The sequence below is a fragment of the Urocitellus parryii genome, chromosome 3 (assembly GCF_045843805.1).
Source record: "Urocitellus parryii isolate mUroPar1 chromosome 3, mUroPar1.hap1, whole genome shotgun sequence".
In the NCBI taxonomy this organism is placed as follows: domain Eukaryota; kingdom Metazoa; phylum Chordata; class Mammalia; order Rodentia; family Sciuridae; genus Urocitellus; species Urocitellus parryii.
In genome coordinates, this window is record NC_135533.1 from 54,849,914 (window position 1) to 54,876,691 (window position 26,778).

The 26,778-nt window shown below is 36.1% G+C and overlaps 1 protein-coding gene across 2 annotated transcripts in view; it reads right to left on the bottom strand.

Moving 5' to 3' along the window:
- The window catches only part of Prkar2b (protein kinase cAMP-dependent type II regulatory subunit beta), a 103,967-nt gene that overhangs the window by 15,876 nt on the left and 61,313 nt on the right, over positions 1 to 26,778 (bottom strand). Inside the window, exons 3-6 of one of the 2 annotated variants that reach the window (XM_026395755.2) lie at positions 22,081 to 22,133; positions 17,413 to 17,496; positions 4,178 to 4,284; positions 1,177 to 1,330 (exon numbers count right to left, since the gene is read on the bottom strand). In XM_026395755.2, the coding sequence (XP_026251540.1) occupies positions 1,177 to 1,330; positions 4,178 to 4,284; positions 17,413 to 17,496; positions 22,081 to 22,133 (398 nt within the window). Of the gene's footprint in view, positions 1 to 1,176; positions 1,331 to 4,177; positions 4,285 to 17,412; positions 17,497 to 18,798; positions 18,866 to 22,080; positions 22,134 to 26,778 lie in introns of those variants that run through there. The other variant, XM_026395756.2, reaches the window with a different exon arrangement.

The window sequence follows — 26,778 nt, forward strand, 5'->3', positions numbered from 1 at the left end:
TTAATCTTTTGGGTATATACCAAGGAGTGAGATAGCTGACTCATATGGTGGTTCCATTCCTAGTTTTTGGAAAAACCTCTCTACTGCTTTCCAGAGTGGTTGCACCAGTTTGCAGTCCCACCAACAAGATATCAGTGTACCCTTTTCCCCCACATCCTCACTAACATTTATTGTTATTTGTATTCTTGATAACTACCATTCTGACTAGAGTGAGATGAACTCTCATCTCAGTGTTGTTTTAAGTTGCATTTCTCTAATTGCTAAAGATGTTGAACATTTTTTCATATATTTGTTGGGTCAAGAGGATTTTTTAAAATTACCCTAGGTAATTCTGATGTGTAGCCAGATGAGAAGCACATGTACAAGTATTTTTGCTCTACACAACTACTCTTTTTTAAAAAAATATTTTTTTTAGTTGTTCACGGACCCTTCTTTTACTTATTTATATGCAGTGCTAACAATTGAACTCAGTGCCTCATGCACGCTAGACAAGTGCTCTACCACTGAGCTACAACCCTAGCCTTTTTATATAGCTGCTTTTAAATAAAAGGTATATCCATCAATGGATCCCAAGAGAATCAATTTCTACTGGTTTGTGTGTGGGGGGGGGTTGTTTTTTGTTTTTTTGTTTTTTTTAGACTAGAGTACTTACCAATCACCTAGAGAACTTACTCAAATAGTTTGCTGGGCCCCATCTCCAGAGATGAAATTCAAAATCAATAGGTGGGGCCCTCGAATGTGCATTTCTAACAAGTTCCAGACGACACAGATGCCACCATCCAGGGAGCACACTTTGAGAACACTAATTTATTGGATTATATACCTCAGAGAGCAATCTGAGAAAAAGCATTGGAGACTGTGTGCCTGGTTGTTTTTTTAAGAGTGGGTAAGAGAGGAGCATTTCGAGTGAGTGTCTTTCCTGTCCCAGGGCCAGCAGATCCCAAGTTCCTGACTCGACGGGAGGAGTGGGGAAAAGGACATGAAATTCTGATTTAGCACTTAGTCCCAGTGCCCAACAGTTCAGCATCCAGCTTAATAAACTGCTTAATAAGGTGCTTAAAAAAAAAAATTCCCTAGTGACTAATGATTTCAAATAAATCTACCTATTAGAATTAACACACAATGTAACAACTCTTACAAATAGTAATTTTCAGGTCAAACAACTGTTTTACTCACCAAACCCCACAGAGCACCAGGAGAGGTAGCAGTGATTGTAGCTGCTCTGGGTGTATTGTACATTAAGGCCAGTTCGCCGAAACTCCCACGATTATCGTAGTTACCAACACATCTTCCCACTCCATCGCATTTTACATAAATATCAAATGTTCCTCTGTTGGACATATGCAAATTAGAGATAAAAATAATTCAAGGAAAATCTCATTACAGTAAGACATTAATTCAGAGAAGAACCCTGTGCAATAAAATTTTACTTCTGTCCTGTCTAGCTCCTCTGGAGACAAATAAAAAAGGGGGATCAATATGTTGATCAATACATTATAAAGAGATCATCAACTAGACAAGGGTAGGGGCCACATATGCGCCTCCTGGGAAAAACAGGCCTAACCAATAAAAATTTAAGAGAATAAATGATAATAATATAAGATTACAACCATATAGTAGATGCCTAGAAAATCACCTACAGGAACAAATACCAAGTTGACTATTACTCATCTCAGACCATAGAACGGTGAAGGACTTCCAGGATGACCCAATGAACATGTATTACTTTTGTCATGAGAAGAAAATGACTATTAAAAAAATACATCTATAGTAATTTAGTTATCCACTACTCTATAGAACTTACAGTAGAGGCCTTTACAATCTATAGCAGGGGTCAGTCCACAGACTGGCTGCCTGCTTTTGTTAATAGTACTATTGAACATAAATATATTTGTTCCTTTATGCATGATTTATGGCTGATTTGACTACAACAGCAGATCTGAACAGTTACAAAGACCATAGTAGCCCTTAAAGTCTCAAAAATTTACTCTCTGGCCCCTCTGCACAATATGTCCCTTTATTTCAGATCAACCCCCACCCAAGCTAAAAAGCAATAAAAATCATACTAAATGTCTGATCCTGGACTTTTACATTATTTTTCCATTCCTTTTTTCTCTGGTGATGGCGGGTTACTGGGGATTGAACCCAGGAATGCTTTACCACTGAGCTATATCCCCAGATCTTTTTACTTTTTATTTTAAGACAGGGTCTCATTAAGTTGCTGAGGTTAGCCCCAAACTTGCAATCCTCCTGACTCACTGGGATTACAGGCATGTACCACCATGGGACCATACTACAAATTATCCAGGCCCAGTACTATATAAACTATCATTCCATGTACTGTACTTTATCAGAAAGAATGTGATTTCAAGACTTGCCCAAGTACTTGTGAGGACACACAAGAGAAATACTTTGGCTTTATTTTGTTGTTTATTTTGGTAGAGATTTATATGTGTGTGTGTGTGTGTGTGTATGCTTTTAATATCAGAAAAGGATTATGAATGATAAAGAAATAAAAGATAAAAGATATTAATGTAGGAATAATAAGGAAGAAAGCAAGTGATGTTTAATATATTTCATGGACAGAATGACTATTTTAAGGATACTTTCTAGAATTTATTCTATGGATAATTATTTTCCAAGTATAGATCAAACTCTTCTACTTATTTTATTTATGCTTTTCCACTGAAACTGTTTTCTACATTTACCACTTTGAATAGGATAAAACGTACAATGTGCTAATGAGAAGTAAAACAAGCTACCAATTCAGTTGAAATCACATCAATCTAATGTCTGTTTAAAAAAAAAAACTATGGGTTGCTTTTCACGTGGTCTCCTTTCTGAGAGTCCAGGAGAGAGGGCTATGGGGTTGGCTCCACATTGACCATCTGGGCAACCTAACCCTATCACTTCCATGGGCCTGAATGCTTCATCTCTCAATGGATGATTAGGATCTAATTGAAGAAAGAGCATACTATTGTCAAATATAAGACAGTTTTTATAGTAAAATATATTCATTAAAAAAAGACTAATATCATCATGTTTGAGTTCCCATATTCCCCTAAATTAAACACAGTTGAATGAATTTTTAAGCTACTCATTGATAAAAGCTGGTAATAATAACAGAAATCATGACTTTGATTTACATATGGGATAACTGGTTTTGTCCTATTCCAAAATCCTGGCTAGTGTTTTGGCAATAAGTCACCCAGGCATCAGGTATAAGGGAATGGAGAAATGCGTGGAAACCTTGATTCAAACAACAGGCACAATTCATGTATAAAAGACGCCACCCACAGAGCCCAGGTTGGGAAATGAGGCCTCAGGAGACAGAAGAAAGACAGACTTCTCAGCTGAATATAACTCTACCCAGAGAAGCAGATGTAATCCAACAAATCGGCTGGGAGATGATCTGTGTTCCATGCAAAACTGGAGAGCTTAGGGACACCAACTATCACATGAACACTTTCTCATCACTTTACAGAAGCGAAGAAATGAGGACTCAGCCCAGACTGCTCCCGTTAAGCTTCCATTCTCATTTGTTTCATGAATAAGGCACACTGTTCTTTGATGAAGTAAAACTCAAGTTTTCTGCATTCGATTTTCAAATGTGTGCACTCTTGTTTTAATAAAACAATTTCTCTAAAGTTTTTTATAGACAAATATAATAAGGCACAAATAATTTCTGGAAGTACACACAAACTTTGCACTGTACTGAATAAATATACTGAAGCAACTGGAAGAAAAGATCAGCTTTTAACTTTATGCCCTCAAAATATCTGAATTCTTTCAACCTGAGAATGTTTACTTTTATAGCTAATAAAATAACTTGTAAAAATATTAATTTGTATTTTACTTCTATCTCACTATAATAGTCATCTACTACATACTATTACACACTATCTTCCAAATGCAAGCAAGCAAATGAGGAAGCTCACATTAAAGACTAAGATTTAGGGATTAACCAAATATCATCAGTTCCTCTATAAACCAAGCTTCTTTTCAGGATCCAGTGTGGTTTCAATGCAGGTTCAGGTTTACTATGCCTAATATGTACTAATAACAATAAAGAAGCAATAGCAACTATCATATATTAACTTGTCAGTTGTCATAATAACTGCTGGGATTCTACACAAAAGGTTCTTTAAATTTCAGTAGTGAATTAGATAAAACTTACCTATCAATTACATAAAAGTTGTCACCATCATCGCCTTGATCAATAACATGCTCCCCTTCTTTGACCAACTTTTCAAACATGGCATCTAATACTTGAGACATCTGCTCCTATTTTTTTTAAAAAATAAGATATAATTTTTATATTTATCAAGAATGTTTTCTTAAGTGACCACAATTACCTTTACATCTGTGAATGATCTCAAAGAAGTAGAAATATCATCATTGCCATTAAGTCTTGTCAGAAAAATGCACTCACTATATAGTTTTCTGTATTGCATACAAATAAGATGATTATACAGTCAATCTCAGATTCAATTTTGAATAAAGTTAATTATAATTAGTCTATTTCAGAATATTTGCAAGTGTCACCACTTTAAAATAAAAAATAAATCACCATATATGTTGTGAAAATTAAATTTTAGCAACTAAAATGACCAGTTTGGTAAAGAATTCTTTCAAAATGCTTTCAAAGATACCTGTTTTTAAAACTTCCTATTAATCGTCACTAGAATTTATATCAAAATTACCCAAACATTTGATGAACATAGATCCTCATCCCAATCCTTCTTTTCATTTTAGCATCAAAAACAAAATAGAAACAAAACAAATATTCCATTACTATTCTTTATCATTAAGCAACCATATACCTCACCAGGGCAGACCTATCAGAAATATCAATCTGTTACTCAACAACTACTTAAACTATATAAAATTTTTATCCGTCTCAAGTGTGATTGACAAGAATTAAAGATAAACTTCAACAAATGAGAATAAACTTGGAAGTGAAAGAAATCCCTTCCTCAGAACACATACAGGAACAATTCAGACATCTGAACAGACAGAGCAAATAGATGTGGAGGAGAACATGGTACAATAGTAACAGAAAAGTCAGGAGCCCGGAGGTGTATGTGTTCTACCACTTCTAAGTTCTAAGCTCTTGGCCAAGTCACTCTGTGAGTACAAAAAGCTGTGTATCACTTACTGCCCAGGTCCAAATCAGTTATTATTACAACCAAATTAAAGAGCTGATACAAGATTAGGGTTGCAAATGAAAAGAGTTTGAAAAAAAAAAAACATTTTGGATCAAGAGGATAACAAGTCACATGTGATTCTCCTCCTTTTGAGTCTCCATTCCAATTTTATAGGGGATGTCAAAATTTGAATCTACAACAGTACAGAGTTTGGGAAGGGGTACTTGATGGGTGAGAATTCCGGTGCAAAGACGGTGAGTTAGATGTGGCAGAGGGAGCTATCCAGAACAGTAGAGATGGGCTGCAGTGTGGAAGGACCAATGTGCCTACCCAACACTCAGAAAGGTCCCAAGTAGGAAAGCCCTGGTTCTCTCAAGATGGGACTGAAATACAAAGCTGAAAACAAGTTCAATGGTCAGGGCCCTACAAGGATGGATTTATATCTTCCTTCAAAATCCGCCTACTCCGAACACAGAATGCCTAGCAGTCAAGTGTTGACCCAACCCTTCCCAGACAAGAAAACGAATTAAAACTAGAACAGATGATGTGAACACTAGTGCCCTAGCACCAACGTCCTCACTTGCTGGGATTGAGGGGTTCCTAGTGTAACAGCAGGCTCCACAGGAGTGCAGCCCGCACAGCATACCGGCTGACAGGCCTGCCCTGCTTACCAGAGCTCTAGTCCCCTCTCTGTTGCCCCTCTGGCAGCCTACAAGACTAACAAACAGCAAAAGAGCACCACATGGGGTGGCTATTTCAAGAACAGTAGAGAGCATTTAGAAAGTTCTGCTTGTATATCTAGATATTATATCCATGAGATTTTTTTTAAAGGTATTTAGAAAAAGAGCAAAAAGTGTAGCTTGGAAATGTAAAACATAATTGCCAATCCCCCCCACCCCATATTAGACTTTTTAGAGCAGTTTTAGGTTCACAGGCACAATGAACAGATATCCCATACATATACCCACTGCCCATATACCTCCCCAGCCTCCCCATTAACAACATCCCCCACCAGAGTGGCAATTTTTACACTTTGATGAACCTATATTGACAAATCCTCATAACCCAAAGTCCACAGTTTACATTAGGGTGTATTCTCACTGTTGGGTATTCTAAGTTGGGACCAAAAAATGTATAATGACACACATCCACCATTGCAGTATCACACAGAATAGTTTCATGGCCCTAAAATACTTGGTACCTCACCTACGCATCCCTCTTTCCCCCTGACTAATGGCAAACTGACCCTTTTACTGTCTCCATAGTTTTGCCCTTTCCAGAATGTCATATAATACTGGGAGCACAGAGCAGATAGGTCGTCTTTTCAGGTTGCCTTCTTTTACTCAATAATATGCACATAAGGTTCCTCCATGTCTTTTCATGGCTTAATAGCTCATTTCTTTTTAGTGGAAAATAACATTCCATTGACTGGATATACTGCAGCTCTTTTTATCCATTCATCTGCTAACAAATATCTTGGTCACTTCCAAGTTTGGGTAATTATGAATAAAGCTGCTACAAACATCTACACACAGATTGTCACATCGGTGTTTTCAACTTCTCTATGTAGAAACCAAGGAGTTTCTTCTGGGTTTGTTTTTTTTTATAAGAGCCACAGCACATTTATTTTTACCTATATATAGTATTCAACTATGTGAATATACAGAAATAATTGCCATTTATCTTTCTAAAAATTGATAATAGGGGTGGTACTTGATTTCCTTTTGCTTTCCTGGGATGAACAGTTCTACTTTAAATATACCTTTATACATCTCAGTGTTGTACACAATAGCAAATAATTGATAACAATTGGAATTTTGCATAGAACAAATACATTGTAACTTGGTACAGACAATGCCAATGTGTTTTCCTAATGCTTGCTATATGAGCTACTTGATCTTTTTTAATAATTGTTTTGTTTTTAATTTTTAAAATTTGTTTTAATTAGTTATATATTATGGTAGATTACATTTATGTACTTTGATATATCATACACAGATGGGATAAAATTTCTGATTTTTCTGAGTATAAATGTTGCAGAATCATATTGGTCATGCAGTTACATATACACATACAGTAATAATGTTTGTTTCATTCTACTATCTTTCCTATCCCCACATCCTCTCCCCTCCCCCATCACTTCTCTCTACCTAATCTAAGGTAACGCTATTCTTCCCTAGTACCCCTGGCCTTATTTTTAATTAACATCTGAATATTAGAGGAAACATTCAGCCTTTGGTTTTGGGGGATTGGCTTATTTCTCTTAGCATGATATTCTCCAACTCCAACCATTTACTGGCAAATTCCATAATTTTACTCTTCTTTAAAGTTAAGTAATATTCCATTGAGTATATATACCACATTTTCTTTATCCATTTATCTATTGAGGGACACCTAGGTTGGTTCCATAGTCTAGCTATTGTGAATTGAACTGATATAGACATTGATGTGGCTGCATCACTGCAGCATTTTGATTTTAAGTCCTTTGGGTATAAACCAAGGACTGGAATAGCTGGGTCAAATGGTGGTTCCATTCCCAATTTTCTGAGGCATCTCCATACTGCTTTCCCTAGTGGATGCACTAATTTGCAGTTCCACCAGCAATGCGTGAGTGTACCTTTTTCACCACATCCTCGCCAACATTTATTGTTGCCTGGATTCTTGATGATTGCTATTCTGACAGGAGTTTCTTTACCACATCCACCTCCCATAAAGCATTAATCTCTAGGATATATAAAGAACTCAAAAAACTTAACACACACACACAAAACAAAAACAAATAACCCAATCAGTAAACAATAAATGGGCTATGTAACTGAACAGACACTTCACAGAAAAATACAATTAATCAATAAATATATGAAAAAGTATTCAACATCTCTAGCAATTAGAGAAATGCAAATCAAAACTACTCTAAGATTTCTTCTAAGTTTTTGATGAAAATAGTTTTGTAAGATACTAACAAAGTATCTTCTGAAGTGTCCATAGCATCATACATTCCTATTAACAACAAATGAGAGTTCCTATAGCTCCACATCTTCACCACCTCTTGTTGGTGTGTTTTGAATATTGGCCATTCTGATAGGTAATGGTATCTCATTGTTGCTTTAATTTGCATTTCCCTGATGACATATGAGATGGCACATCTTTTCATGTGCTCACTGGTCATTTGTTCATCATCTTTGATGAGGTGACTGTTAAGGCCATTGGTCCATTTTTGAATCAGGTTATTTTCTTACTCTTAAATTTTAAGAGTTCTTTATATATTTTGAGACAACATTCATTTATCATATGTATCTCCTGAAAATATTTTCTTTCAGTCTGTGCTTCTCCTTTCGTTCTGTTGACAGTGTCTTTTGCAGCACAGAAATTTCTGGATTTCATCCAGCTTTTTAATTCTTTCATATATTGTGCCTCTAATATTATATGTAAATAAAAAGTCATCATTACTCCTAGATCATCTAGATTTTCTCCTGCATTACCACCTAGGAGTTTTAAACCTTGAACATTTTTAGGTCTCTGATCCATTCTGAGTTCTTTTTTTTTTTTTTTTTTTTGAGAGGTGTAAGTTATGTGTATACATTCCTTTTTCTTTGCAAGTATAGTCATTCCAGGACACAAAAATTAAAAATAAAAATAAAAAGACTATCTTTGCTCCATTACATTGCCTTTGCTCTTTTGTCAAAGATCAGTTAACATATGTAGAGAGGTTTGGAGGCTATTTTGTTCCACTGGTCAGTTTATACATTACTTTGCCAATATCAATCACACTGTCTTGATTATCATAGCTTTACCCTAAGTCTTGAAGTCAGTATAAGTCTTCTTTGTCCTTCTATATTGTATTTGCTATTCGGGTTCTTTAATCTCTCCAAATGTATCTATTTGGAGTATAAACTTAGAATCAATTTGTCAATATCTATGAACTAACTTGCTGAAATTTTTACTGGAATTGTATTGAATCCACAAATTGAATTGAGAAGACTCTACATCTTGACAATATTGAGTCTTCCTATCCATGAACATGGAATATCTCTCCATTTTATTTAGTTCTTTGTATTTTTTTTTTATGATCAAAGTATTATCGTTTTCCTCATGTAGACTGGATACATATTTCTGGTAAATTTATCTTTTGTTTTGGGGGGGGTGTGTGATTGTAAATGGTACAATGTTTTTAATTTCAAAATCTACTTGTTAATTATTGATATATTATAAAGTGATTGACTTTTATATATTAACCTTGTACCCTACAAACTTGCTCTAATCACTGTTAGCTGGGAGACTTCTTTTGTGAAACCTTGCAAGATAATCACATCATCAATGAACAAAGATAGCTATATTTCTTCTTTCTCATCAAATATGGTTTTTGTTTTGTTTTTTACTTAATTTTCTTATTACAATACCCAGGGCTTCCAGTACAGTGTTGAAAACAATGGTGAGAGGGAACTATATTTTTTTGTTTATTGAGATAAAATTCACATAATATAAAATTAATCATTTTAAAGTGAATGATGCAATTGCCACAAGTTGTGTAACCACCATCCCTATGTAGTTCCAAGACATTTTCATCACCCCAAAAGAAACTCTATGCCCATTAAACAGTCACTTGCCATTTTCATGTACCCCTCTCCCCTATAAACCATCAATCTATTTCCTTTCTCTATAGATATATCTATTCTGGATGTTTCCATATAATGGGATTATAAAATACATGACTTTTAGTTTCTAGCTTATTTCATTTAGCATAACGTTTTCAAAGTTCATCCACATTGTAGCATGTATCACACTTTAATTTTCTTCAGTCTGAATAACATTTCCACAGTCTGTGTATACACTCTCTGTCAAAGGATATTTGGGTTGATTCCACCTTCTGACTACTGTGAATAGTGCTGCCATGAACATTTATGTACAAGTATTTGTTCTCAATTATTTTGAGCATACATCTATAAGTGGAATTACTAGATCATATGATACCTCTGCATTTAACTATTTGAGGAGCCACAAAGCTGTTTTCTAGCTGAAGCAGTGGCGCACACCTGTAATCCCAGCAACTTGGAAGGCTGAGATAAGAGGATCGTAGGTTCAAGACCAGCCTCAGCAACTTAGTAAGACCCTCAGCACCTTAGTGAGACCCTGTCTCAAATTATAAAAGGACTTGGCTTGGGATATAATTCACTACTAAAGCACCCCTAAGTTAGATTTCCAGTACCGAAAAAAAAAAATCCATTTTCTACAACAGCCAAATCATTTTACTTTACCACTAGCAATGTATGAGGGTTCTAATTTCTCTGTATCCTTGCCAACATTTATTATTTTTCTTTATTTTAATAATAAAGAAAAGTGGTATTTCATTACCACTGTCCCAAAGGGGATAAAGGAGTGGAACAGTATTTCATTGTGGGCTTTGTTGTTGTTGTTTTAGATACTAGGGATTGAACTCAGGGCACTCGACCACTGAGCCCCAGCCCTATTTTGTATTTTATTTAGAGACAGGGTCTGACTGAGTTGCTTAGCACCTCACTTTTGCTGAAGCTGGCTTTGAACTTGAGATCCTCCTGCCTCAGCCTCCAGAGCAGCTGGGATTACAGGCATGCACCGCTGCACCCAGCTCAGTGTGGTTTTGATTTGTGTTTTCCTAATGACTAACTATGTTGAGAATCTTTTCTTTTGCTTTTTGGTCATTTGTTTATCTTCTTTGGAGAAATAGCTACTCAAGAGCTTTGCCCATTTTAAAAATGGATTTTGTCTTTTTGACATTGATCTTGGTTACTTATGACTGCAAACATTTTCTTCCATTCTGTAGACTGTCTTTTCACTTTCTTTTTGGTAATATCCTGTGATATACAAAAATCTCACATTTCTATAAAGTCCAATTTCTCTCTTTTCTTGTTCTTGCTGCTAAATTCAAGGTCAAGAAGACTTAACCCTGCGTTTTCTTCTAAAAGTTTCATAGTTATATTACAGGTCTTTGATCTATTTTGAGTTAATTTTTTAATATGGTGTGTACAGGAGTACAACTGTGTTCTTTTGTATGTTGATATCCAGTTGCCCTGGCACCTTTTGTTGATGAGACTGTTCTTTCCCCATTGAAAGGTCTCTACCCTTTTGTTGACAATCAACTGGCCGTAAATGTGTAAGTTTATTTCTAGACTCTCAATTCCATTCCATTGTTCTATATGTCTATCCCTATGCCAGTACCATGCTGTTTTCATTTTTGTACCTTGTAGTAAAAAAATTTTTTTTAGTTGCAGATGGACACAATACCTCTATTTTATTTATTTATTTATTTTTAAATATTTATTTTTTTAGTTGTAGTTGGACACAGTATCTTTTATTCATATATTTTTATGAGGATCAAACCCAGGATCTCGCATGTGCAAGGTGAGTGCTCTACCGCTAAGCCACAACCCCAGCCTCTACTTTATTTATTGATTGATTTTTACATGGTGCTGAGGATCAAACCCAGTCAGCACCCAGTGCCTCACACGAGCTAGGCAAGTGCTCTGCCACTGAGCCACAACCCTAGCTCCTTGTAGTAATTTTTAAATTGGGAAATGTGAGTTCTAAAACTCTGTTCTTTTTCAATATTGTTTCAGTTACTTGAAGCCTCCTCTAATATGTATACAATTTTAATACAGTGGACAACAGCTAAACACTAATGTGTTGTCATAGCTTAGCTCTAAAATACATAAAAGCTACCAGTTCAAAATTTCATAAATAAATTAATATTGATTGAAAAATAAATTTAGAAAGAATATAAAACCTCTATTGGCATAGATATATTCCAGTAAAGAATCTATGTCCACATATCTCCATGGAATCTGATATATTGCTAAGTAAAAAAAGAATAGGCAGAACACTTGTGTAGATTTTACTGCCACCAAAATTTTAAAAAAAGAATATATTTTTATATGCATTGCATAACCCTAGGAAAATGTACATAATAGTGCTAAAAGGACTTGGCTACTGAGAAAGTGGGTTGCTGGGAGACGGAGGTGGAGAGGAGATTTCCTTTCACTATCTTTTGTTCATTTTGAATTTTTGTAAATTTTGTATGTGTACAAATTTAAATTTCTTAATTAAAAAGCCAAAAATCTATTTAAGCAGAGAAGATAATTTTACATCTTCATGTAGACTAAGAAAACCTTGGAAAAATGATGATGACAGGTTTGCAGGAAACCATCCCCTCCTTGGGTGCCTGTGTGAGCTCTGGCACCTATTTGTAGGCCAGCAGCCAGGGGCTGAAGATGAAGCCAAAGTGACAGTAAAACAGAGCTTTCTCGATATGGTGCTAATTGGCCCCATGGGCACCCTTTTACCCAAATGACTTCATCAACTCAAGCAACATATGGTCACTTATCAAAATTCTGAAGGTTGATTAAATGGTTTACTAATATTTTACTTCTCTTGCTATTTCTATTTCAATTCTTCTAGTAAAGGAGGAATATTAACTTTATTGATTAGTTTCCACTCTAAATGTCAAATGGGGAAAAAAAGATGAAATCAATTGCTGTAGTAAATTTTTTGGTTATTAGAATCAGCTGAATTTTAAATTATACAGCTTTTAAATTATAAAGGTTGAGAATTCATACCTGGATATATGAAAAAGTAATTTTTGATAAAATACAGAAAAATTATTTCTTTCACCACTTCTCTATGTGACAGGTGTCTATTCTACTCAATCAAAATGTAATTTCCCCATAATTATGCACAGAGGGAGAACTTAGGAAATATTTAATATGCATAGACTTATCATGATGACTGACAACTGCTATACGAAATCCACATCTAATTCTCCTACAGAATGCAAATTCAAGACCGAACTCGGTAAAGGGCTCTGACTCACTTAAGAAATAACAATTTACTCTGCATTAATGAAAGAGCCTATCATATACCATAGGAAAATTATTTCATTTAGTCTCAAATTAGAAATGTTTCAGAAGGAAAATGGCCTACTGAGTTGAGTGTTAAAATATTCATGAAAAGAATATCTTCAAAGAGATTGATAATTATAAATGCTGTGGCTCAATGTAGGAATATACAGTACTCCTCAGGAAAAAAAAAATGTTCTGAAGTTGAGGAAGTGCAAGATTTTCAAGCTAAACAATGATGTCAGGAAATTCAAATGAAATAGTAGATACAAAGCCAAGATCATTCTTCTTGCTAGTTAGTAATTACTATTTCTCCTTCCTTCTTCACGTTTTCCCAATTTCAGAAAGGAACTACCTTCACAGTCATTCTGGCAGTCATCTTAGACTTTCCTTTAGGCCCCAATTAATTCAACTACTAAGTACCAACGTCTGTTAATAGTCGTATTTGTCTAATTTTGGTGGAGGTGTAGAGGGTAGAGTTAAAGTGGGGAGAGTGATGAGAGACTTGGGTGAGAAAGGAATGGAGTAAGGAGGCCATGAAATTATTCAGGGAAAAACAATGGACCCGAATTAGGGAAAGGAGAAAAGGGACAGAAAGGAGTGGTTTTACAAAATATGCAGTATTCTCTGCCGAAAACTTTAGTTATGCCCACTGCTTATAGGATGACATTCAGGAATGGTCCTTCATGACTGGTCTTCACCCACACCCTAGCTGCCATCACTGGATGGTATCCCCCTAGGCTCTATTGGCATCACTCTTAGAACCCTGACTATGGACCAGAATCTATAATGGCCGGGTTGTGTGTGTGTGTGTGTGTGTGTGTGTGTTTCAAATTATAAATCCCAGGAGGATGAGAATCATGTCTAAACGTTATTGTCATCTTTTTTTCCCCATTTGACAATGCTTATACAAGTATTGAAACACAGTGAGAAGTCAAGGAATTGAATGGAAAGGAGCTACATGATAAGCAGAATACACATTGTCTATGTAATTCAATAAAAATGTATTTGGGTTACTAGAAATAAAGTGTATCATAAAAAACATAGGAGGCTGCTTGAATTATGAGATCAACCTAAAATCTTAATCTGCCATGTTGAAGGCTGAATTTCTTACTCCAGGTGGTAATTTGTTGAGGAAAATAAATGTTTACTTTTTTTATATCCTGCATCATTTTTAAAAAGAGCTGAGATAGTAGGAGAATAAATAAAGCTGATTTAAGCTCAAATTTTTAAAATGATCCTTCGGAAACAACTATGTAAATATGTCTGCTTCTTGCCTATAAAACATTCCATAATAACAATTCATGTTTTGGGGTCTCTTCCTCCTCTGCCCATGAACTAGTTTTTTAAATTTATATAGAAGATCTTTGGCAGAGCAGTAAAAGAACTCTTAAAAAAATCCTGTGTTTATAAAAATAATCACTTAAATTAAGTAAAGATACTCCTTCCCAGACTACACTAGCAAAATTCTTTAAAAATAGTTTAAAATACAACTATAATTTCACAATGCTTTAAGAGTTTAAGTTGAAATGGCAAAGTAAATCAATTTGACTTAGACGATAGAAAAGGAAGGATCCCAGGAATGTATAGCTAGAAACTATTTCATTCATGCTTGTTTACCACTTAGTGTATAGAAACCAGAATATCCCTGCTTAGTCACTTCTTGAAGCATTAAAATTCCAGCTCAACGATTACAAACAAAAAAACATATGGCAGTACCAAAATACTGAACTTGAACATTTTCATATCTAGCTGAGTAGTCCTCGCTACTATGTTGCAGACCAGAAGTATCAACATTACCTGGGAGCTTGTGGAAAATGCAGGCCTTCAGGCTCCACTCTAAACCTACTGAATCAGAATTCATTCTAACAAGTTCCCTTGAGGATACAAAGACACATTAGAGTTTGGCAGGCACTATTTTTAAAGACCTTTGAAATTTTCCCATTTAAAATCCCAGTCAAAAAATAAGGAACCCTTAATGGGAGCCTACCCCTAGATATAAAAGGAAGGATTGATTTTAGAGCTCTCTAATGGGTGCATTTGGAACCAAATAATCAAACACCTAATTGGTCCTTGTCTTAGAGAACATCTGATCCACAGGCTAGCTTTAACACCAGCTCAGGATGTTGAACAGGTCTTTGTTTCCTCAGCACTGACCACCACTGCTAGTTCAGTGGTGGTACAAGTGAATGTGGGGTGACAGAACTCACTCAACAAACTTGGGTAGACAAAGACATACTAGGGCATGTGAGCAGTGGTATGTGAACAGCGGAAATCATAATGCAAAAGTCTAACAGTGCTCTATGTTTCACTGTTAACTTTTTTTTGTACCAGTAATTGAACATAGGGGCACTTAACCATTAAGCCACATCCCCAACTCCTTTTTAATATTTTATTTAGAAACAGGTCTTGCTAAGTTGCTGAGGCTGACTCTGAACTTGTGATCCTCCTGCCTTAGCCTCTGGAGCCACTGAGATTACAGACATGAACCACCATGCCTACCTTCACTGTAACTTTTAACAAGATTTGAGTTAAACAATATTTAAATGTCATCATTTTACTACAAATAATAAATCTATCAAAAATATTATTCATTAAATATGCACACCAAGATAAATATGAAAGAACAACTCAAAACATTCCTATTTTAGTTCCAAGTTTTTTTAGAGACTGGGCGTTCAGAAAGCTCTGAGTAGCATATGTCTACCTAAAGAGACAGACGGGGATGGAAAAGACATAGCTCGCGCCTCAAGAAATGGACAGAAGTACTGATAGATCTTTTGCATGGTCAGGTCAGGCCTTTCAGAGAAAATAATCTGGACTCAGAGAAGAACATACAAACTTGTAACACAAGGCCTTACAAATGAGATTTTCAAAGTCACAAAATGTAATTCATGTTCTTGAATAAAAGGTATTAGAAACCAATGGAGATTTTTTTTTTAATTTCAGGGTATAAATATGACCTAGTGTAGGAGGCCATGTATGAATTATGGGTTTGTATGAGCTATCACAAGGCAGGGAGGTTGCTTTTCTGGGAACTCCTGGGTGAAATTCCCCAGTTCAAGAATGCCCAGATTATGCTAATACCCCGCCTTAGTTCACACCTTTGGTTCAAAAGCAGCCATCCCAGCGGTAGAGGAGGCGGCCCAACCTGCTAAGCTCCCGCCAGTTGTTTCTGCCATATTCTTCTTATTTCCTCGGGAAGTTCTTTACACTGAATCCCACTGGTGTTCCCACTCATCAATAAAGCCCACAAACTCCCTTTGGGGGGAAGTTAGACCCAGTCTCCATTAGAGCTGATCCCCATGGGATCCAGATGTTTGGCTTATTTTTGTGTCTTATTTCTTAAATTTCTCATACATTTAATATTTCTAATCTGACTTCACCACCCTAGATTGGGGAAACTGAGTAAATGTCACACGGGTTGTGACTACCTAATATAGAAGAATTGGTATGATGCAGTACCTTAATCTTTAAAAAAAAAATGTCCTTTTTAAGAAGACATCTCAAAAAAGAATAATTTTTGATTTAATGCTTTCTCCTCTAGGGCATCAATCTGAAACCTAGAAGATGCAAAGTTTGACCAAAGAAAACAAAACACAAAATGTAGAGGTAATTACAAAGGGTGACTCAGTTTTCACTATGGAACACGGTAAGAATTCTTTCCTAAATGATGAGGTAGCGAATATATGCATAATCTCTGATGAAGAAAGCATAACATCCAGGTTGAGAGTGTAAGGCAAAACGTAAATAGTACACAATCACTCATACTGAGTGGGTAGAAATACCCAATCAAAGACTAGACATTTCAAAATCCCTACAGAGAACAAAAAGTCCCCCTACTTTACAGCCAAGTAAAATGTTAATTTAAAAATGTAATACAGAATTTTTCATTTGAAAATTTTAATAAAATTCCATACTATATTTTAAAAGTAACATTTTTATAAAATATTCAAATATAATTACTATTATTAGCTGTTAGGAGAGGCCCTCCAACATAGGTCCTAAGTATCCCTGCACATCCCTGCTGGGTGCATTCAAAATGCAAGGACCTGTCCCGTCTTTACCTGGATCATTTCTCAAGGTTGTATTTGTAAAGAAGCAACCTGAAGGGATAAGAGAATGTCTCCCCCTAAATATCCCAGGCTATCTTACTCCTTCCTCTGACAGTGTATAACTCCCCAAATTTAGTATCCCTCTCCTACAGCACAACCCACTGCATGCACAGGTATACACACTGGGGCCTCTGTCACCTCTGCCATCATCCCAGGGTGATATGATGTTAGCTTGAAATGAGGGTAAAATTGAAGCCACTGAACAATTCTTGAACCTGGCACTGAAAAAAGAAAACAAACAAACAAAAAAAAGCTCATTCCTATCATTAAGATTAATCTTACCGGATCCAGGTTCTTAAAAAGCAGGATGTCTTTGCAAGCCTCTTGCAATCTATTTCTTTGATCATCAGTTTTGGGATGTATAATCTAAAAGGACACCAAATTAGAAAAACAAAGACAGTGGTGAGAACAAATTAAAATCTAACAGGAATGTCCAAAGGTGTTCACTTTAAATGACTAGTAACTATCAGCCCACTAAGTAAGGAAAAGCAATACATTTTATCTCAGGGGGTGGTATACAGTCATCAATACAGCACTCTAGCATTTTTCAAAAGAGTGTTTCCCTAAAGTTAGCAAGTTGATTCTGTAAACGTTCATGACTGGCTATAAAGACTCCAAAGTTCCCAACCAACAGGGGTAAGTACAAAAGGAAAACATGTTACAAAGAAAAATTAGAGACTGCCTTTACTCTGTCTCTGAGTTTAATACTCTTTTAAGATGAAGCACTTTCCTTTGAAACTTGATGAACATTGTTTCTAGAAGCAAATAAATTCTTAGCTATATATTATATTAGATGTGGGATTTTCATAAGGGAGAAAGCAATGATGCACTGCCAATTCAAGACAGCAGTGTGTGTTCCAGAGAAAGTGAATCCAAAGACTGCTGGCGTATTATAGCCTCACTAAATTTTTATTCCAGGAGGACAAAAACAGCAGAATGTCCTCTGTAAGAGTGGCTCATCAACTTTCAAGTTCCTTCTGACCAGCAGAAGGCTCACTAAACCAAAACACCTATTCTTTTCTGTTTGTTTGCTTGCTTGCTTGCTTGCTTGCTTGCTTGCTTGCTTGCTTGCTTGCTAGGGACAGAACTCAAGGCCTTGCACATGCTATGCAAGTACTCTGCTATTTTAAGGGCCCTACAAATACCAACTCATTTCCTATCAGTAACAGATCCCATAAAGCAGGCACCAACTCAGAGGCAGGAAAATGACCTTGCCCAAATGACCTCTCCAGCATCTCCTGGTCCATTGCTGCAGAGCTAGGATTTGTTGCAGGCAGGCAATGATTTCTGAACCAGGGATCAGCAGGCAAGTTTGTTTTTCTATGCCTCTGAGTGAAGGATTGCTTTAATGACTGGGAAAAAAAATTAAAGAATATTTTCCAATACATATGGGGAAAAAATTAAAGAATATTTTCCAATACATAGAAAGTATATAAATTTCAAATTCAATTGTCTATAAATAAGGTTTTGATGGAACACAGACATGCTTTCATTTATATGTTGTCTAGCAACAACAGTACAGTTGAGTAGCTGCAAGAGACCTTAGAACCCCCAAAGTTCAAAAAAAAAAAAGCCTCTATAGAAAAATTTTTCCAGCTCCTGCTCTAAGGCTCTACTGCCTGTCAATTAGAAGAATTACAACATAGACAATAAATAAGGTTTACTCACGTGTTTTTAAAGAGCACTAAGTATCTTGTTATGCAAGAGAAATCTGTAGAAGATATTTTCATTTTTGTCTAATCCATTCTCCACAAAGAGCTGAAAATCATCTTTTAAAACTGTCCATCAGAACACCTCTTTCTCCAGCTTTAAACCTCAATGGACTCCATCCATCACATCTGTTGAGAAGTAAACCCCCATTCCTTCCTTCTCCACCCTATCTCAGCCACTCATCCAGCTACCCCTGCCTTCACTGGGAACCTCATACTCCTCCTAATAGTCAGCTCACGGCAAAATGCACCACTAGCTCTGACCAGATCCTTCCCCATCCATCCTTTAGCTCAAGAAGGCCTTCAACCACTCCAGAAAAACAGGGCCCCTGTTTGCATTAGGGGATTTTAATTCTTATACTGTTTTATTGCCCCGTTAGCACTTCACAGTTTGTAATTATTCATTAATTTACTTGTTTGTCTGCATTTGCCCCTAGACTCTAAATTCCAAGAGGGCGGGAGCCTAATCATTTTGCTCACTGTTGTATACCTAGCACCTAGGCAGATATGCAAAATACACTCCAAAAGAAATCTGTGGAGTAACAGAACAAAGAAACCCTCCACTCTTAAATTTATCAGCTCTACTCTTCCAGCAGCCACATACTAGATATATAAAATCCTTAAATTTTCAGGTATTAAAGGTATTCCAACTGAAATCTGTTATTTTCCAAAATGAGTTTTCATTATCTAGATTTTCTTTGAATTCACATCAGAAGATAAATGCCTGTTTATACTAGAGATTTAATGATTTGGTGATGTACATAGTCTTAAATTTGGTATTACATAGAGAAATAATACAAAATGTCCAGATGAAACATTATTCTAAACAGAGTACATTTTTCTCACAAACATTTTCCAATATCTGCCTAGATCTAATTAATGTTGAAATGTGTAGTAATCATTCCTAAGGGCAGTTTGCCTTATAGTTTCTATGACAAAAAGGTGAAGTTTTAGTAACATGTTTAGAGGAGAGAATATTAAGAATGACTGAGGACCTAAAGCACCTTATTAAAATCATTAACACATTATTAATACATTACCAAAAAATTTCAAATGTGGGGCTGGGGTTGTGGCTTAGTGGTGTAGTGCTTGCCTAGCATGTGTGAGGCATGGGTTTGATTCTCAGCACCACATATAAATAAATAAAATAAAGGTCCATGGACAACTGAAAAAAATATTTAAAAAAAAAATTCTTAAAGGTATTATAGTGGACAAGTCTTGGAGTGAATGCCCAAACCCACAAAGAATCCCCTAGGAACTTCTCTAGGAACTGACTGCCCTTATTTATAGAAGTTGTTCCTGAGTAACCAACTTGACCTCCTAATCCTGTCCCCAATCTGGCCAACACTGGTTCTCCCAGAAACTTCTGGGAAATTAGAATTTTGAGCAGAGAGATACAGGAATAAAAAGAGACTGGAAGCTGGGTATTTTTCAATGACAACACTCAGTTCTGGTACCCTTGCTGCTGAAAACATCCCAAAAGTGGGTTACCTGCTAGTTACAGCTTGGCCTTTGAACTCTTTCTGAACTTGAGTAAGATCTCTACACACTGTCCAATAAGCTCTCCCCAGTATTTTCTTTTTTGTGTGTTCACCTCAGTGTGAATGGGCTCTTTTATGCAGCCAAGGGTGGGTGTGTATGTGAGTGTGTGAGTGAGTGTGTATGTGTGTGTGTGTTATTGGGAATCGAACCCAGGAGCAAAGGCTCCTTTAGTGAGGTATCCATTCTCCGACTCCCTTTTTTATTTTTTATTTTGAGAAAGGGTCTCACTAAGTTCGTTGCCCAGGCTGCCCTTGAACTTGAGATCCTCCTGCCTCAGTTGCTGGGATTACAGGCAAGTGCCACTGCACCCAGCTAGCAGAGCAAATTTTAACACAGGGAGCCTCCCCATCAAAACTGTTAGCAATTAGTTAGAGTGAACTAGTCAATATTTATTTTTCTCATAGGTTCAATGGAAGCTAAAATTCCTCTCAAGATCTCACAATTTTTGAGTCAATGAGACAATGCACAGTTTTTAAAGTGTAGTGCTAAATTCTCTTTAATTTAGATTTTTATTAATTTAAACTGCCTCATCAAACTTACCTTTATTATTATATTTTATCATAATCGTTTACTTACAAATATAAAGAATGTGAGCAGTCTTCAAATGCTGCCGGATAGGTATGTGATAGGCACAAGGTAGGGTTTTTTTCAGACTTCACGGAGTGGTAAATAGCATGTCACAGATTAGCAAAAATATCTGGATTCTAAGGCAGCATAATTCCCAGGCTGGGATTTGAGGACTTCATCAGAATAACTGAAGTTCTGGTAGTGAGAAATAATACTTAGTGCTGGGAATCTTCACAGGATCAGGAGTGAAATGAGACTTCAAGATCTTCTGTGTTACAAGTCTCCTGATCTTTCTACCACTGGATTTCATGTGTATTTCAGGGAGCTTCATGATGTGATGACTAGGGACCTACCATCTGATTTTATTTATTAAAACTCAATCTAATTGAAGTAGTTTTCAGAGCTACAGAAATAGGTTCTTATTTATACCTTTTAAGGTTAAAGAGAAAAGGGGGACGTTGACAAAGCATGTACTCAAAAAAAATTATTACTTTTCATTTCCAGGCACAGTAATCTCTTATTTAGTTTACTTTCGACTGAATAAATAAAAGAAGAACCAAGTTAAAGGACACAGCTTAAAAACTGCGTCAAACCACACTGGACAAGTTCTTACAAAAACATTAGGGCCTCCAAGAAATCGTTTGCTGGGCAAATAATCAACACATAGATTTTTTTTTTTTAATGGTAACTGCTGTACTGACACCTTCTATGTGATTTTACTGTAACTTGTTTCAGAGTAAGCTTCTATTGTTATCACTAATAGGAGCAGCAGGTCTTCCCCAGCATTTTTCTTTACTAGAAGCACTTTCTAAGAAAAATAACATTATCACTATGAGAAAGACAGCTGAAAACATTTTTCATCATCAGGATGTATTTTGCAAAAGAAGTAAAACCAGAAATACAGTGAGCAATATGTTCATCTTTCCTTTTATCCAAAGAGACATATTTTTTGGATAAAAATAATTCCAAAGAATTTGAAACAGAAGTAGGCTATCAGAGGTAAGACTTGAAAATGTAATAATCAAAATAATTCCATTATGTCTCCTGTTAACCTATATGCCCACTGGCATCCTTTCTATTACTCTTTATATGAATATCAATCGAAAATGAATTCATTCAGTAAATGACATACCCTGGACTCTGCATCATCTTCTTCTTCATCAGGATTATAGGCTTCTGCACATACTATAAATATAAAAACAGACTTTTTAAAGATTTGTTCATTAAAAAACATACTACAATAAATACATCTTTAAAAAACTAATATACAAAGAGTACCATGTTGTAAAAAAAAAATTAATTCCAGGGCAAGTAGTCTACCCTCTAAAACTGATTTTATAACATAATTTACAAGGAAATTCTTAGAATATAATGCTGTATTTTAAGACACTGACAAGTGCTTTTAGCTTTCCTTCATTCAAAGCCTAAATCCTTTTGTCTTCATTCCCAAGGCAAAGAAATGCTTAAAACCTAAAAAGTTACCTTAAAGGACACACTCAAAAAAAGTCCAAGTCTGCTGTGAAATTTTATCAATTTAATCATATTGCTGAACAACTTTCATAAATTATCCATATTCTAACCTTTCAAGAACAATATTACTAATATTTTGCATATTCCCTTCATCTTTATTGTTTATAGTGCATATGCAATTTTAAAACCTGCTTTTTCATTTAACACCATAAGAATTTCACATGTCATCAGAAGCAGTAAATATTGTTTTTAAGGACTGAAGATTATTTATCAAATGCTATAATTAACTACTTCCCTAATTCGGAACATTTAGCTGGCTTTTATTAAAACAACTTTGCAATAAACATCTTCATACATAAATATTTGTCTACATTTCAGATTATACTGTAGACGTTACTCCCAAGTGCTATTTTGGGGGGCTAAAAGGCATGACGAATATTAAGGCATATTTATCATCATATTTCTTCCAGGGGGGTTGGACCCACCCATTATCCTACAAAGGATGTGTAAAAAGGCTCCTTGAACTCTACCACAAAATTAGATGTTACTGTTTATAATCTTCACCAATTAAAAAAACAAGAATTTAAGTTTTTCAAAATTATTAAATCTGACTCGCCTGGCATGCGCGGGGCACTGGGTTCGATCCTCAGCACCACATAAAATAAAAATAAAGATGTTGTGCCCACCAAAACCTGAAAAAGAAATATTAAAAAATTCTCTCTCTCTCTCTCTCTCTCTCTCTCTCTCTCTCTCTCTAAAAAAATGGGTCCTCTTTAAAAAAAATTTAAGTCTGAACAATTTTCTAGTGTTTATAAGCTGACCATATTTCCTCCTTTGTCTTTATCTATGGGGGAATATTTGGTTTCCTTTTCAAATTAACCAGTTTCTTAATCCAATGTTAACTGTTATATGAATTGTTTTATCCAATTTGCTTTTTAATGAGTTTTACAATGTTTTTATAGATCATGCATGTATATTTTTAACATAGTGACATCTATTGAGGAATAAAATGCCCCAGTATGACTTAAACCCAACATTAAATAATACAGGAGTACCTCCTTCTTTTGAGATTGGACACCATTTTCTTATTTGCAAACCTGAAGATCTGCTACTTGCTTTTTCTTTAGGTTTTTGTTTGAAACTACGTCTTTTTACATTTATTCTTTAGTCCACAGGGTATTTATTCTATCATGAATATAGGAACAAAGGATAGGTGAAAGGCTGACAAATATCTTCCCAGGGACCTCAGTATGATATCAGGAGTGTTATCATCAGTCGGTAGCATCATCACCATCTGTCTTTAGCTCTCTTTTCTCTATGTACCTGGCTATGAACAGTGGTTCTCAGCCAGGTTCAATTTTTCCCTCCACAGAGGACATCTAATAATAATGTCTGGAAACATTTTGATTGTTACACCTGTAGAGGGGTGAGTCTTCTGGCATTTAAGTCAGGGATGCTACTAAATATCTTACCATGCACACACTGTACAGTCCATACACCTCCACCCCCCAAAAAAGCATTATCTGACCCCAAATGTCAATAGCACTGAGGCAGAAACCCTGACCTAATGTATATTATCTTACTCAATCTCACAACCCTATAGTTGATGATAATGTCATCATTTGACAGAAGACCGACTAGAGCATACAGAGGCCAAGGTCACACAACTTTATAAGTAACAAGACCCGGGGCTGGGGATATGGCTTAAGTGGTAGCACGCTTGCCTGGCATGCGTGAGACACTGGGTTCCATCCTCAGCACCATATAAATATAAAAAAAATAAAGATAAGTAACAAGACCCATTTCTGATCCAAGATTGCCTGACTCAAGACTCCAAAACCCTTGCTCTCAACCCCTGTTGTACACTTGAATGCTCTGGTGAATTGACCAGAACAATGCCTGGACTTCAGCCTGATATCTCAGAAATCCAGCAGAAACAGACCTGACTCTCAGGAGCAGGCTCACATGAAAGACCCTCACTGATGCATGTAACCAGAATGTCAATTTAATAACTAACTTCCAGGATGAAGTATGGAGTCAGCATGACCAGCCAATTCTCTCCCTGCAGGAAAATCAAAGAAGCAGCCAAGACACAATTAAAAGATTGCTTGATGAGAAGGAAATGGGGAGTTAGAGGGTTTGTCAAATAAATTGAATGACTAATGGTATAAGGCTGAACAGCCTGAGGCATCACACACACAATACAGATGGTCCTGCTACTGTGGCCAGGAACTGTAACTGGGCTAGCCACAACTCTCCAGAGGGCACAAGGAAATCTACGTCTAAAGTGTGGCTCTGTAACTTTCTGTCCCCATGCATGACCAACCTCACAGGCAGCACTGCTACAGAATTTGTAGGGCCCAGTGCAAAAGGAAAATATGGGCCCATGTTCAAAAACTTACGACTTTCCAGAGGACAATAACAGCAGAGAATTAAGCCAAATGCAGAGCCCTGATGAGTATGAGGCCCATGAAGGTGGCCCAGTTCACATGTCCAACACATTCAACAAGGTGACATTTTATATATATTTTCTGACCCATTAGTATTGATCTGAAATTTTAATTCACACAAAGATCCTAATTCTCTAATTTCTAAACTTCTAGCCACTAAGTTCTGACTAAAAATCATATACAGTAGGAATCTATTATTTTCCAAATAGCTTACTAGCTGTCCCACTGTTGTGTGTTACATAATACCCTCTAATTTGTGATACCTACTTTATCACGGAGTATGTATGTTTGTGTCTGGATTGTTTTATTAAACCATTTATTGTTCCAGTACTGTAAGGACTTAATTCTAGGCCTTTATGTGTTGCAATTATTTTCCTAGATTGGAATTCACCTCCTATAGCCAGATCAACATAAAGCACTTAGAGTTGTACTAAGTTGCCAGAGAGCCTTATAACTCCTTATAGTCAAACTGTTTTCCTCTAATTGGAACCATTTCCCTACATTCTCCTTTCCAAACCATCTCTCATCTCCAGTTACAACTAAAAAGTCAGATCAAGAGTGAATCTTGGGCCGGGGATGTAGCACAGTAGAACACTTGCCTAGCATACATGAAGTCCTAGGGCTCAATCCCTAGCATTGAGGGAAATGAAAGAGTCACATCTTGACCTCTCACTTACACAAAGCTAATTTATGAAACTCCACTTCTGTGCTCCTCCTTTGCATTCACCCAACACAGTGAGTAGAGCTCATTATTATCACTTACCATATTGTACTCTTCCAACATGTTACAATCTGTTTGCCTCTCCAGGCTGGGACTTGCAGCCCTTCAGGGACTTACAGTATGCCCTTGTTTATCTCTTATTCCCCTAGCACTGACATGGCACATTGCCTGGCTCAATGTACATTTGAATGAATGGCTGACCAATGAACAAACAAGAAAATTCTTGAGGACAGAGATGATATCTCTTTTTAATGTCTCACAATAATGTATCTGTATACAGACTCTCAGACACATGGAATAAAAGCATGCATGCATGCATGAATGAATGAATGAGTGACAAGTTGCTCTTAGTTAAAATACCCTACACTTTTTGTTCATGAAATGGGGACTGAGAGGATGAGTGAAACTGAGGGTCTCTGTGTTTTCAAAAAGGGCCCAGCACAGAGGTTAGGAGTTCTGTAAATATTTGTGCAACAGATAAAATGATTGACAGGATCTATGTCTGGATATTTGGTCAAACTAAAGTGTTCAGATAACTTGTTCTGCCCTGTATTCTTTCTGAAATGTTTTTGCCCTGTATCTTCTAGGCAATCTGAAATTTAGTTTGAAACTACATATTTCATTCTTTAGCAATTAAATAGTAGTAAGAGACAGAGCCCTATTCTTTAAGTAAACTCTATATCAAAGTTTTACTGTTATATCGTGCATATGTGTATTCAGATACTGGTTTTTTAGAATAGTCCAAAAATTTAAGCAGATTCCCACATTGCAGACAGAGTAATATGTACTAGTATAGCCAACTGTCACAGATTGCAGAACAGACAGGAAAGTAAGAACTATATTGACTTTGCATCTTGTGGGACTTGGCCCTCAATCTTTTCATGCACTATATATAAATAGTGTGGTAGACAAAGGGTTATGCCAACTCCCAGAGTTTTCCACTAAGAACATGCTTCATTTTGTTGCTAATGGTTGAAAAGCAGTGCAGTCAAAGTAACTTTGCACTCCTCAAGTATATATAATCCTAGTGGCAATCTATCTAGCAAAGAAAAAAGGAACCAGACTAAACTCTATAAGCCACTGGATCTTCAACTCTGACACATTCTTTACACACAGCATACCCTCCATAAATATTTATTAAAAGAATAAAAGACAAATTTATAAAGACTTTACACAAAGTTCAGAGGTC